At 37.9% G+C, this 15,407-nt stretch overlaps 1 protein-coding gene across 4 annotated transcripts in view; it reads right to left on the reverse strand.

Annotated features, from left to right (window-relative positions):
* rfx2 (regulatory factor X, 2 (influences HLA class II expression)) overlaps positions 1-15,149 on the reverse strand; it is a 38,840-nt gene extending 23,691 nt beyond the window's left edge. For 2 of the 4 annotated variants that reach the window (XM_055048622.1, XM_055048597.1), the window contains exons 1-3: positions 15,006-15,149; positions 1,644-1,752; positions 1,010-1,081 (exon numbers count right to left, since the gene is read on the reverse strand). In XM_055048622.1, the coding sequence (XP_054904597.1) occupies positions 1,010-1,081; positions 1,644-1,751 (180 nt within the window). In that variant the 5' untranslated portion in view covers position 1,752; positions 15,006-15,149. Of the gene's footprint in view, positions 1-1,009; positions 1,082-1,643; positions 1,753-14,600; positions 14,965-15,005 lie in introns of those variants that run through there. The other 2 variants (XM_055048606.1, XM_055048614.1) reach the window with 2 other exon arrangements.
* Positions 15,150-15,407: the final 258 nt, after the last annotated feature.

A 15,407-nucleotide genomic window follows, 5' to 3' on the forward strand; every position in this document is an offset into this window, starting at 1 on the left:
ATTGCAATCTGGCTGGGCCACTACAAAATGTTCATATTATTTGCAGTCAAAATAAATATTTTGTTAACAATTACAATAAACTTACATCTGGCAGACATAAGTCTAATTTTGGACCTAATTGCACCTTCAATTTTTTAATTAATTAAAATTAATTACAGCATTCATCTAGCTGTAAATATTTTAGTGTTGTTGCCTGTACTGCCATTTTCCACATTTTAAGTGTGTAAATGTTGATGACAGATGTGCATGTGTTTCTAACGAAAAGGTGGTAGCTGGAGACCATCTTGCAGATGTTCCTTTTCAAAAACATGTTTCTCAGTAGAAATGTTTCTAACAAAGTGAGGTGTAGCATCGAAATCAACCTCAGTGAGCTGGAAAAAGGGAGCCTAACGACAGTATTTCTTCCCATCAAATTGGGAACAAGGAAGCAGTGCCAGTTCAAAAACACCCTCATTTTAACTTGGGTGTTTGTGATCTGACAGCTCAGCCACAGAATGAAACTTTTCATACTCTTAAGAAGCGCACAAACATAGCTTGTTAGAGAGGAACAGAATGGTAAGCTAAGTCTTAACAAAATCTAATTTAAGATTATTTTTTCTGAATGGAGAGTCACAAAGAGATAAAAATATCTTTGAGAATATGCAGAGCACTGAAAATTATTTACTCCAAAATAAATTTTGAGCCACTTTTTGAGTGGCTCAAAAAGAAAAAACGTAAAATAGAGTGGACTGGTTTAATCAAAGTCAAGGGTAGCGCAAGTGGAAATGACTTTCTACACAGGGTCAGGTTTGGACAACTTGAAAATGAATAAATTATTAAAGTTTGATGATCTGAAACTTGGGTGTTCTTTTGTAGCCAAATAACCATGTTTTAGGAAAAGAACGTATATCTCTCTGGCTAAATTAAACCGGTAAAAAGACTTTTGAAAATCTTTAAAGCAGTCTGTAAAAAGTCAAGGGGTGTCCAACTATTTTCAGAACATGGCACAGGTATGCACGGTACTGTGTACCTGCTGGGGGACCCTGGATACTGATACTTGTCCTCCTTTCTGAGCTGAGCCTGTGGCTTGAACCAGCACCCTCTGTGTGAATATGAGACACAACTCAATTACATAGGTATGCATGTACATACACACAAACTCTCTACACGTCTACACAACAGAAGAAGACCTTTAATCAAGAAAATACTGATTACTACATGTTAAACTTTTCATTGTTTCAGAAAAGATAATGTTGACATTTTACTGAAAAACAGAAGCAGTGAAGACAGAGAAATGGAACGAGCGACATGGAAATGAGATGAGAGATGTAGGTTTTATTTATGTGGCATGCAGTCCAATTTTCTGCCATCATGCAGCCCATTTTTGTCACCAATTAATAAAAAAGACACCAGTTATTAACTTTAAATAATATAGCTTAAAATTTCTGATGAAAAATAAATTAACACTATTTCTGCTCATTTTACCTTTCAGTTAATCTTTAGCGCATTCAGAATTTACTGCCTTCAGTTTTAACATCATGCAAAATATTTACAATAAGCTCCTGACTGACATTTTATCCTATCCGGGTTAGGAAGTCCAATCAATGAAGGCTTTTTCCTGTCCATATAGAAACAGCAGGTGGGTTGATGGGCGGGGTCCCTACCTGCTGGGAGGCTGGGACAGGCTGTACCACAGGAGCCTGAGCTGATGATGACGTCCGTAGTGTTGCCACACCAGTGGGGGGGTCTGACGCTGCTTCTGAGTTCTGCATGCTGGAATTCACAGAGGGAAAATAAATATGAAATAATTCACTAATCTGGAACAAAACTTTCACAGACCATTCAGAGGTGATATTAAGATTTAAAACTAGAGGTTCAGGGTGCTGTGGTGGTGCAAGGATCAAGCACAACCAACATATAGAGGCCTTAATCCTCAATGCGGCTGTCACAGGTTTGAGTCCCAGCCTGTTGATTTTTGCCGCATTTCTTCCCAATCTCTCATTACCCACTTTCCTGTCTGACCGCCATATGTAAACGCCACCAGAGCCAATGAAACCTTTAAAAAAAGAATTGCATCAAGAATTGGACATTGACTTAAAAAAAAAAAATTTAAGTCAATGAACATATCAGACCTTCCTTTTAAACAAGTAGTTTAAAAGGAAAATGTGTGTCCTATGACATGTCAAGACATGCCTGTGGTTGATTTCAGCCATAAGAGAAAGACTTTTAGCAGCTAACAAGAAGGCCAACTAGAGAACATCAAAGGTGACTGGTTAAAACCTTTTAAGTTATTAATTTGTCTTGGAGAATGAGGGAATTGGAAATATTAGCAACTTTTTGAAAATTTCAGTGTTAAAATGAGGATCAAGATTCACTAAGAAACAAACAGGGGCTGTTGTTTGATTTATGCTACTTGTGTTAACTGAGATGATAAAAACAGTCAATTATAGTAATTGTCATATGCCAAGTCAAGTTGTGTCACCAAAACTTCCAGTGACCCACTGGATATTGTTTGGTTTTAATCAACGCCAAAAATAAGAGGTACCAACAGTACTCCACACTATCTACTATCAGAACAGAATCATGTGGGAAAGTTACAGCAGAGGAGCTAAAATTACCAACAGCTCTGCGCCATTTCCTGAAGGCCGAACTCACTGCCACCACTTTGCTTTCCACTGGGTCACAATGTGTGCAGCATAGCAAAGGGAAGCTAAAAATGGAGTGACACAAAGGCTCTTTAAAAATCAAAGACACAGAGAGAAAGAGCTGGGGTAAGGCATGCACAAGAATGGTAGTGCAAGAGGGAAGAGAGCCAAGAAAAAAAAAAAACACAAGTTCCCTACTTTCCAGGAAAAAAAAAAAAAGATGAAAACAGCAGTGGGGTTTCAGCCCCTGCTAAGGTCCTGACGATATCCAGCATGAGTTTTAAATGAGAGACGTCTCCATGGGCTCCAATAATCCAGCTGATATGAGGAAATTCCTCAATGCTTTGTAAACGCTTGTCGGTTGCTATAGTGAGGACTCCATGACGACCTCCATGAGTCAACCCCCCACCCCTCTGTGTTCACTCCTCATCCTCATCCTCTTTCATAAAGCTCTTCCACAGGAACTCTTGAGTGTGACCACAAAGAGGGAAAGGGGGAGGAGAGCAGCAATAAGGGTGAGAGATACGGCAGCACAGCTGGGAGGTGGGCTCAACCGATGAGCAAGCTGTAGCTAACGGCAGAAATCCTGGGGATACGAGGATAGTTAGCAGACCAACGGAAGATTAAAAATCTGTGAAAAGTTACAAGAGACAGCCTGATCTCGACATCCTATGATTATTATCCTCGTCAGTCGGCCCGCATAACTTTGTTATTTCAGATTCCAGAAAGCCGTCTCTGACGAGCCCCACTCCAATCATAGCTAAGCCAACACATAAACAAGAGAGTGAGGGACCAATTTTAAGTTATTTGACGAGGAACTTTTTGTTCATTCTACATTTTATAAACACAATAAATATGGAGTGAGGACTCAAAATGTTTACAAAGCAAAAACACCCTTAGAAAAAGCCTAAGGAAGTTTAGCTCAATGCTACTGACAATAAAACGCAAGACTTCCCCGAAGAAACTGTGTTTATGTGTTGGTAAATGAAAAAATAACAAATATATGGACGTGCCCAAGCAGGCATCATAATTTGGAAATTACGTGTCTGGCCAATGGGTAGGTACAAGGATGGCACAATTGTTGTACACTCCCTTGCACCCAGTTCAATTTGTCATCTATAAACTTAACTTAATCTTTACTGTTACTGGGTGGTGTATAAAAAACACCAGCCAGTAAACAAATTATTTAAAATAAACAAATGATGCTTAGCCTGGTGGGGGTGGCAAGTAAACCCTGGTGGCCCGCCAGGCTTATAACACGCTGGGTGAAACCCTGTAAAGCTTGCATGTGTGTTTGTTATATTTTAGATCGGCTTAGAGAGACTATTTGATAATACTTTCAATTCCAAATAATAAACCAAAGTTAATCGACAGGATTCAAAAGTTGTGAGACGAATAAAAGAACCCAAACCATGCTCTGCAAAATAAAAAAATCTGCTTAGAACAACAAAATCATGGTTACAAAAAGGAAGTGGAAATAAACACGAACAGCTCTGAAGAAAAATGCTGAGCTCACACAGAAAAGCATCTGCTTGGGTGGATCATTTCAGGAAAATATGGCCATCATTCATTCACACATGCGTTCATTATGAGATGCAGGAAGTTCAGATCACTAGCTTACCACTGCATCATGATTCAAATTAAGAACTAGCACTTTTTATATAGGTTCTTTACTGAATAATCAGGTTTAGTTTTGTCTAAAGCAAAGTTTAGTAATTTTAGTCGGAACCAACTTAACTGAAAGAGATTTTGTGTAATATTAATATATCCATTCAAATTATTATCTCAAGATAAGGTAAAAATCATGTTACTTGGATTAGATTAAATTACATACAGTCTAATCAGTAAGAAACCCAAACAATATTTTTTGTTTAGTAAACTCATCGTTCTTAGGCGCAAAAATGCCATAAAACTTTTCAGTGTAGAAGTCATTTCTGAGTGAAGGGGACTGAGTTAGCCTTTTTTTCATGAGACAAAAGTCAACAAGGCTTTCAAAAATGGGGTCACAGAATTCAAAAAAGATTTAGAAACTTCTAAGAAGAAGTCACATTGGGAGGGAAATATCAGCAAGTAACAGAAAGCAGAAACTAACAGCAATGACATAAAACATGCTGAATTACAAAGTGTTGGCAATCTTTTCTAAGTTTCACATCCAAGGTATGACTCTTTGTTCTCCTTAGGCAAAACACAAAGAGTAGCAGTTAATAATGCTAACCACCCCAACAATAACAACAAGCAATAGCATAACATGATATGAACAACTTAAAATGTCAACTCTGGAGTCACAGTGTGGGTCAGCTGGTAGAGCAGATGCCTCTTTTAGAGGTTACAGTCCTCAGTGCAGCTTTCGAGAGTTCAACCCCACACCCCGGGGGATTTACTGCACAACTTCACCTTTTTCCTTCTGCCTCATTCCTCGACAGCAAAGAGGGGAGTAAAAGCAACCAACGACTGAAAATTTTTAAGAAAGAAATTATAATAATCAACTTGTATAGGCAATAATATGCAATATTTTTTTGGGGGAGGGAGGTAATACAACAGTAGAATCTAGTGGAACTACTTTGTGTCACTTATTATTCACCTTCTTCCATCTGCCTCATTCCATAATTTACACACAGATGCGACAATGTCCAGTAATGGGAGTTGATAACCATTGTTGGAACCAACTGTTCTTGAAATGTCTTGACTGATACTTGAATAAGTGAATGAACTTTTAAAACTGGACTGAAAAATCTCCTTGACTTGTGTCTCTGCTTGTTAGCAAGGGTGATGATGGGTCCCTAAATCACTGATTTATAGAGACAATTCTCCTATAACCTGGAGGATTTTAGATTTCCAGTGAGGAGAATGATAGCTTATAAAGTCAAATTTAATAGTTTTGAGAAATGTAATTTTACATTAATCCAGAAAAAAGAAATGACTATTTTCTTGTTTATGCTTTTGATAAAGAAATTGAAAAAAAAAGCTCAAACAAGTAAAAGGTCAGAGTAATGCAGAATTGGCGATTATAAATCAATCACAAAATTTTTTGATCGATCCATCTTGATTTACTAGTGAATCTTGCAAACAGTAGAGTATGAAAACCAGTACATTTTCCTTTAGTTTGGAAATATAACTTTCCTCAGTTCTAGAGAGCAATTACTTTTAGTAATGTGGTTTTCTTGGGAAACTATTGCGCCACCAGTGACATATTCAATGTGATGTCACAAAGATAATGATCTGTATACATGGCTAACACTAAATCAATAAGACCTGTGTTGAAATGTAAATGTTCCTAATATTTAAAATAGGTAGATATTAAAAGTTTCCCACGGAAAAGATAACAAAAGCAATCCCTGTAAACGGATTCTCGTAAAATAGTTTCATTGCTAACTTGTACGCCTGAGAACAACATAAACAAATGTAAACTTAAGAGGCTCCTGCAACTTTCAAATATATGAAGTCTGGGATTTTGGACCCAAAGTGTGAGCTAAGCTATAAATACATGGCAGCAATCCTGTAATTTTTCTCTGAAACTTGTCTTTTTCACCAGAGGAACTGACACAACCCCAGGGGGCAATTTATGTCATTAAAGAGTGGGTGGCAAAGTGTCATGATGGTACAGAACAAACTAGAGCTGGGTGCTGCTGACCTGTATGTTCTCATCCTGTAAAGTCAAACTTCAAATAAGTTGGCTGAAGTGTGTCAAATCACTGAGTTAGAGTAGGAACAAAGAATGGGGCCTTAAAGGAGTCCCTCTGCTTCATGTCTGGATAAGGTTAAAAGTCACACAAATTCCCTACCAGCAGCTCAGAAAGGCACAAAGGTAGAACACAGCATGAGGCACATTACACTGCTGCAAAAACCAATATTAAGGAAAGTCTGCTGTTAAGACCCAGTCTTTTCTGAGTCCAACACAAAGACAACTTCATCCAAAAAGTCAGTTTTCAAGTTCAGTCTTTGAGGCTGATTTTATGCAAGTAAATTCCTGAAGAGCACTTAGCAGCATCACAGCAGCTTCTTCACTGAAAAATACACAAGTTTCACAAGCTGCACTGAAACAACAAGCCTTTATAACAACAGAAAGTCTAAGTAATTGCACAGATCATCATGTCAACAAGAAAGACGAAATCTAAGGCTGTGTCACTAACATATCAAACGAAAACTGTGCTCAATCGCTGAAAAACACATACAGATGTTCAATTAAAAGCAGGAGCCCACAGTCTTGGCTCGTGTTTGCACCGGCCCACATTGTTTGCAGAGCAACAACGGTTGCTAGTGGCAACACCGTCCACTCCCGTTTCCAGGAGCCTGTTGCTACGCGACCAGCAGAATACTTCCCAAACTAAACAACGCCATCCATCCCCCACCTGATTCCTCCATCTCACGCTAAGCAGAAACTTACTACAATAAATACTATGTAAGCTGTTAATTTCTGACAGCAGGGGGGCCACAGGGCAAAGTTATTTTAGTGCTTGAAGCCTCATAGAAATGTACAGACTTGATACTCGCTGTTAATGTTTTTGCTATGGCTTGATAAAGTTTGTTACTTTGTAACCACTAAGTGGTCAAAAGAAGGAACAATGTTTGAGTCATAAAGAGAGCAAGGGGCTTTTTTTCTAGAAACTTTATACCTCCAACATTGAAAAAAATAAACACACAAGTCCAGCAGAAGTTTTTCCAAAGATTCCTGGTCAGATGAGACAGTAAACAGCTCAGCAACTGTTTTTTTTTTTCATCTCAGTTAAAACTCATATCAAACTAAAGCAAAACTATAAAATAAAATGAGGAAGGCAAATGTCTCCATTAGCTTTACTCTTCATCAAAAAGCAACAGGTTTCATTAAAATGTAACATTGGTTTGATGCCTTTAAATATATTTTTAAAGTTATTTATATTAAGAAACATTTCAATCATGCATGTTCTTGAGGGAAAAATCTAATCTGATGCACACATGCTCACACAAAGAGCAAATTAAGATATGAGGGATTTCCACAGCAGAAGCCGCTCTTCAAGCTTGTCTCATTAATTCATGGCTAATCCAATCAAAGCAGCTCTCGGTGTCTGCAGATGGCAGAGCTGGGGGGGTTAACAGAGAAAAGAGGAGCCGACCACTGCCTCTGATCCAAGAATACTCCTCCCCTCCCCACCTCTGGTCATCAGCACAACCTGTCCACTCTGTCACTGTGCACTGCAGACCTGACAGCCACGGAGAGAGAAAGATCAAACTGCTGCCATGGAGATTGTACGTTCGCCTCCTCCTCCCCCACACCATACCTCATCTAACCCTTTCCAAATTTCCACTGCCTCCTACCTTTATCTACCCCTTACCCTCATCTTCACAATTTGGCATCTTAAGATCTGAGGCTGACCTAATAAAATTCCACAATTTGAGTCTTGACCGTAAACCAGAGAAATCAACCAACAGAAAACGAGGGGGGAAGAGATGAAGACAGCCAGCGATGCTATCAGATTATATTAATGCGTGGGCATTCCTCTCCATCACACTTATTTGTCTGATGTCAAGCTACAATAATGACACACTTGAATTATACAGAGAAATCGGCTGGTGACCGGAACTGGCTAATTTCTCGCTTGACTGGCCCTGATCGCTGATCACACCCGTCAGAAAGTAAAATCTAGAGCTGGCCCTGGCAACACACTGATGTGGAAGTTATTACTGAGTAAACAAGGCCAAGTTAGCACCATTCAGTATCAGTGGAGCGATTAAAGATTAAGTTAGAAGTGTACGTTACAGAAAGTTATAGCAAATCGTCTTAAAGAGTCTGATTTTTATGATGGAGGCAAGAATAAATTCAGAATATTACCACAATAAAAAGGTAATATCAAAATTAAATAATTTTATGGTAACTTAGATAAAAAATTATTTACAAATAAAATGATCAATGTTGAGCATCTTGTTAACTTATACTTTGGTACTGATTTTAAAAGAAGGACAAATGTAATCTTTTCACAGATTAGCATCAATTATCAAAAGCAGTATTTTAAAAAAATTGAGAAAATAACAGTGAAGGAAAGAAAGGAGTAAAAGTTTACCAACTTGAAGACCTGACCACATTAAAACTAAACTCCATCAAGGTTTTCTTTTCATTAAAATTACTTTCTCATACATTTTTTTTTTTTTCTGCTAATTTTATGACCTTATTCTAGCAATTACAACAAACATTTCTTAGGCTGACCCTAAAGCTTTTGGCTGAATAAAAACAAATTGTGCTGCATTTTTAACCTGGAAACACATATTACAAAAATTACCTTGGATTCTAGTAATTGTTGCTTTTGTCTTCTCTGGTAAACCTAAGATATGCATTATGTTGCACTTAAAGAGTCAACTTTGTTGGCAAGGATTAACTGCAGAGAGGCATGGCTCAGTTATCACTCCACTGCAGTTACAGTATGCCTTTAAAGGAAGTACTTGACAATAAGTGCTTTGAATCTGAGACAGATCCAAGTATCTCTTTGCCCTCACATCTTACCATCAGACTCAGAGTTAAGTACTTGATGCTTATCAAATGTACACAGAACCTGTGGCAGATACAGATACAAATGGCCTACATGTTTATTTCCACAATACTTGCTGTAGGTAAATCCTAGCTGCCAGAAATTCACTACAATCTTATTAATTTCTTTTCTTCACAATGGCTCAACTTCCAGCAAAACAACAATGGTACAAAATATTGAATCAAAAGCAAACTAAGCACATTCAGAATATCTCTTCATTTTATGTTTTTTTTATAACTCCATCCCAGGTTACACACACCCTCATGTGAAAAGCAGGAGGTGTTTCATCAAATGACTAATCCTGGATGTGCTTTTTTCATATGAAAACAAACTGTAATCCTAAATAAACAGAAGCCTTGAAAAAGCATAATCCAATTCATCTCTGTTTTAATAAGAACTGTCACGAACAGACTCCAGGACACCATTTCAGAAAGCTAATGGATTTTCAATGGTTTACAGTCTTACATCCATACTAACTGCCTGCAAATCTGCATGACTTTTGTGCTATTCAACAAAGACCTCAAAGGTCAAATTAGCTCAGCTAATTTTAAACACAGCAGCTCCACCCAATTCTCTAAAGAAAAATTATTAACATATGTTTAGTTTTCAAAGCAATAATAATAAATATATATTAATAAAATATCTTAAATGTCAATGTCAACATTGAGAAAAAATATAAAACACAGTTAGCCCCGTTAAGATTGGACAGAGACCATCTTGTGCAAAAAATTCTAAGTTTTTCCACCAATTATTTTTCTAAACTTTGACTGGGCCATTCTAGGAGTTTACTATGCTTGATCCAAATCATTCAGTTGTAACCCTGGTTACATGTTTAGCATCACCAGCCTGCTGGGAGGTGATCATCAGAACCATCAACAAGTCTTTACCAAATTTTCATTGGTTTCTGTTCCATAATTATGTTTAATTCAGAAGCTTTCAACTCTTGACCAATGAAAACAAAAGACAGAGGTTGCTTTTTGATCCAGAAATAGGATACAACTATGACACAATCTCTATTACCATGCAAAAAACATATTCTAAAGTAATAAATACCTCCCAAAAGAACACAATTCAACTCACATCTAGACACATGAATAGAAAATTGTTAAAAATCAACAGTAAAGACAGTTAATTCACCTCTACATTTAGGCTGAAACAGAGTTTTCTTCTGTTTTTCACAGCTTAAAAGGTTTAATGTGAAACCCTGAGCAGAAAATCTATCACCTCGAATTCATTCTTTACTAATAGCCAAAAGAATCATCGACAGCCTGCTTAGAAGGTTACGGCAGGTTCACGTGAACAGAGCTTCTGCATTACCAAATTGCTATCTCTTAAATAGCCTCTAACTCAACAAGACAAAGGAAAAGTGGGAGCAAACAGGGGTCTGCAGCTATCTGCCTGAAGGCTGTGGGTGGGTCATTGTAATGCAAATCTTGGTGCCTTGTCTTCAGTTTGTGGCAGGAAATTTAATTACCAGTTGTGTAGCCACGAAACAAGCAGGTGTAACGCAAGGTATGTAGCCGACACATACACTCAGACAGAGGGTACAGACTGAAAAGTATTTCATTTCACAACAAGCCTCAGCTTGTTACCGTTACACCAGGGCGAATCAGTGACTGCACTTTCTGAGGGAACAACAAGAGTTGTTTCTCCGTTTCCTAGCAGCAACAACCTGCATTTTCCAAAATCTTTTCAGACAACCTTAAAGCAAGAGAAAGTTTTGCTATCAACAGATAATATTACATCACTTAACAGACCAGCGAGTTGTGGAAAGTATGAATCTGTAACATTTCAAATGCATTAATGGCACTATTAATTTCTGCTTAACAAGCCCCCGCGAGGCATTCTCCTCTCAGCCCTTCAGTTTCGCTCTGTGATTTCCTGACATGCCACAACTTGAGTTGTGCAATAAACCATTAAAACGGTCTTAAAATATGAGAAAGATGTGAGCAAAAATAGCCAAGGAGCTCACGTTCCAAAGCAAGTGCAGCTCTATCTGACACACAACACTCACCAGAAGAAGTATATATATATATAGTTTCATTTTTCCAGCTGTTTGAAGCATAGAAAAACTAAAAACCATTCTCCACCTGTTGCTATTCGCTGCTGCTCAGCTGGATGGAAGAAGGCACCAACACTTTTTTTCAGGCTATTTTAGAAATGTCTGGAAATGTTTTTCAATGTTTTCCTGTTTTTTTTTATCCATCTAACTGGTTCATAATGTGAACCAGTTAGAATAATTGTTCCTTACATTAAATCAAACATTTGTTTTTTAATGTTTATGTCAGTACCATAATAACTTGAAACCGTGGTATTTACTCAAGGTTATGACACAGTACAAATCCAACTTCTTATGTATAATCTAAGTGAATGGTTTCATCAAGATAGCTAAATACATCATCGGCAAACACTGACATAATACACATATGAATGCAGACACTAAATTCATACACACATTGACTAAAAGCTGTGTTAGGTCACCCACTGCCCAGGAGATCTCTTCTGCAGCTGTTCTGCTGCTTACTGACTGCACACATAGGGATCCATTAAACATGTCAGATGCAAAATGACTAAGAGTTGATAATGGAATACAATAATCCATCAACATACTTTGTGGAACACAGGGTAGAAACTCTTTATTGCTAAGTTACAAGCCAGCATTGTGCTTAGAGCTAAAATAGGTTATTCCTCAAATTTCAAAAGTTAGCATGTGACCTAAAGTTAGAAAGTTAGAAACAACAATCTCCTTAATTACTTCTGCTCTGTTCCATCAAGTGCTTTCCACATGCCTTTTCTCAGACCTGCCTCTGCAAACTGAAGGTATGCAGTGCAGCCACAAGGAGGGAGATAAAATATACCTGATGAGGACATTTCACTTCCTGGCCCTATCTGACCCCTTTTTTTTCCCCACCCCTTCTATGATTTTGTGTATCAAGTTGCCATGTAAACATAACAGAGTCACGCTTAGACGGGGATGTGGGGAGGGTGGAGGTTTCGCAGTTTCAGCAGAGTCATCGCTTTGATATCACGGTTCTGATTTGGTTATATCACTGTTATTGCTGCTGGGAGGAATGTTTGACTAATCAAAATTTCTCACTTCAAAACAAAGCTTTACATTTCTTCAGAGTCTAAAGGAGTTAAACTATGTGGCTGGAAGAATCCCAAACATATGCAATATTTTCAAATTTCAATACATAATTAAATAAAGAATAACAGAATTAATTTTACATGAAAGAAAACAGATTTCATCTGATATTTTATACCTTGTGATGACTTGAGGAAAATGGAAAATATCAATGAAAGTCAGAATTATGCTGTAAATACCAAAATGCATAAAATTCATATTGGTTTTTAAGGCAGAAATCAAAAATAGAAACTTGAAGTTGATTCCAAATGTTTGATCTGTAGTCAAAGTCATCCAAGACCCTTTCTGTGTTTCAATATGTAAGTGCTAATATTTAAAAAAAAAAAAAAAAACAGATGTTTATTAGAAACATGTTCAAAGAACAGAGATATACTGAGAAATCATCTGGTAGCAACGATCTGCCTCCTGTAATATCATCCTGCCCTGGTCCAAACTAAAGCTCCAATCTGCAGCTCCAGGTAGAATTGAAATCAGCACTGTTTGGTGTGTAAGGTGTTACTGAGTGAAGAAGAATCAGCTATTTTAAGTGTCGGTGAAGGACAAATAGGGTAAAAGCTTTCAGAACTGTATTATCTAGAGAACTGTGTTGGGTCATCATTCAGACTGCTACAACAGGGAGATGAATGTCAACAGAAAGCTGATTGTATTACAGAACATTTTCTCAATTGTATCTTTGTTTAGAGTCTCATTTTGTCTGTCATGTAACATGCTGGAGCTGGAAATGCTTTATTTTGGAAATCACACAATTTAGATAAGAATCTAGTATCTATCTCTCTGATATCTAATTTCTTTCCTTGAAGTAATAGACAAATCCTGTTTAATTGCAGTGTGTGTATGCTCATTGCTGTCTCATACATACAGTGTGACATCACCCCTGGCCCAAACATTGAGTAATTTATAAATGATTGATCACAGAAATATACCTGAGGTGTAAAACACAATACGATTGCTCAAGCGTCTTGTCAACTGTCATCTGGAGTCATAACACACCTCCAGCTGAAGCACAGAGTGATAGTGACGCTGCCGGAAGATTATTTGATGCTGCAACTTGAAGAGTTGGCCAACAATACCAATGTGCATTGCACAATAGGGAATAACTGTGGCATGTTTTTTACCATTCATTTGATTCTGCTGGAGTGAATCTCACTTTGGCTCCTGTAGAGCTACGATAAATGAATGCAACAACAGAACATGTCTTATTAAATCTTAACCTTTTTCCTCTCAAACATTAAGTTGAATGTCAGTGTTATTTATTTTAAAAGTGCTTAAGGAAACACATGGATTATCTTATGGTTTTGATTCGATTTCTTTTTTTCTTTTTTTTTACAATTTCAGATTTGCAAAATAACAAAAAGTAAAACTATAATGATTATAATTTTCTTTGTGAAGGAGACATGATATAATTTACTTTAACTTAGTTTTCAGTTGTTCAGAGTATTCTTTTCCACAATCGGTACAATTTTACAGTAGGCTATTTGGAGACTTTCAGTGATGCAGAGAGCTCTAATATTGCTCGTTGGAGAGAAACAATTGTTGTCAAAAGATGCTATAAAATGGATGATAGGGCAACTAAGAATCACAAGGGAGGAACTACATCTAACGTTTCTCTTTAGAGTTATGGCTGAGATTCAGATGGATTTTCTGTCTGCAAATGGACAAAATAGCTGGCAGTTGAACAAAGAGAAATATGTAGCTCTACAACTTGCCAATTAACAACCACTTTGCTCTAAAGAGTTAATTTAATAAGATTAATTTGTGAAAGAGGCAAGTCTAAAGATAACTCCAATCACTTAATATTAAGTAAACCTCAGGTGATCCCTGTAAATTAATAAAATGACTTTTAACGCCACACTAGAATAAGACTAATATTTAAGAATCTCCATGCAGTGGCACCACCTAGCTGCAACAACACATCGTGTTATTAAAGTCAGGCCTGAAATACTGACAGCAACCTAACTTTGTTACATTTTGATTCAACTCATTATGTAAAAATTATAATTAGTCAATTTCAACTAAAACACTCGATTTAATGAGACTCCAAAGCCGCTTGAAAAAAAAAAGTGTGAAACACATTAGAGCTCGGTTTGCTGTTTGATTTTTAATTAATTCACAGGAAGAAACTGCGTCGTGAACGTTACATTGAATAAGTTTGGAAGTGGCGGACGTTGGAAACAGTTGTAGCAGCAGAAGCAGCGGTGCTAACGCTAGCTAGCTGCTCTTCCACCTGTTTAAACGGCCCAAAACAGCGACGCTCCAACGGCCGAACTTCAACCGGGTTGTCTCCACGAAACCCCCACAACAAACCTGAACAACTCCAGCCACGTTTAAACTCACAAGCGAAGTTGCTCTCTCGTCGGCGAACGGAATTAGCATTAGCCGTACTTTACGATACGTTCATCCATCCATCCTGTTGGGACTGAGCTGAAGGAGCGTTCACGTCCCGGTTTCCACTACACAACGCAAGTAGCAACAAGTGTAAAGTGATGAATTAGTTCGGATTTGCAGTCACAAATAATCTGTTTTGAAAGCAAGCTGTTGTAGAAGTTGGGTACAGCTCCAGAGCGAACATTAGAAGCGAAATGTTATCGTTTCACGGAAGGGGAAAGAAAAGCTGTTCGCAACTTGGGGCGGATGCCAGAAAGAGGAGAAAGTTACATTCAGGAAGACGCGTTCGAGAACATACATTTCTTCCTCCCTTTAAGCGAAATCACTCTCTAAATGTTATAAACATAAAATCACCTTTGCCTTGAGAAAAGTTCTGCTCTCTTTCCCTCTCTCCAACTCACTCGGTGACTTCCAGATGGTGCTGCTGCTGTTGCTGAGTGTTGCGCCCGTTGGTAAGTAACTGTCTCCACGGCTACAGTCACTATAGCGCGGCGGGGTCTCAAGGCAACTGTTGCTACCCTCCAACGCCTACGTCAGGGGCCTCACAATGGGAGGGAGGGGCGAGAGGAAAAAGACGCTCCGCCCAGTCAGAGCGGGCTGTTAGTTCAAATTGAGCCGCTAGGAGGTGCTGTAGGCGAAGAAAAATCTTAGTTTGTGATTGCAACGAAATGCGCTTCTAAATAAATTACAATATGAGTGTATGAGTTATTTTAGCAATTCAATTCAAGACGGTAAAGCTTGAATATTTTAGAAATT

This window comes from Poeciliopsis prolifica, unplaced genomic scaffold (assembly GCF_027474105.1).
Source record: "Poeciliopsis prolifica strain line A6 unplaced genomic scaffold, Auburn_PproV2 SCAFFOLD002, whole genome shotgun sequence".
Lineage (NCBI taxonomy): Eukaryota > Metazoa > Chordata > Actinopteri > Cyprinodontiformes > Poeciliidae > Poeciliopsis > Poeciliopsis prolifica.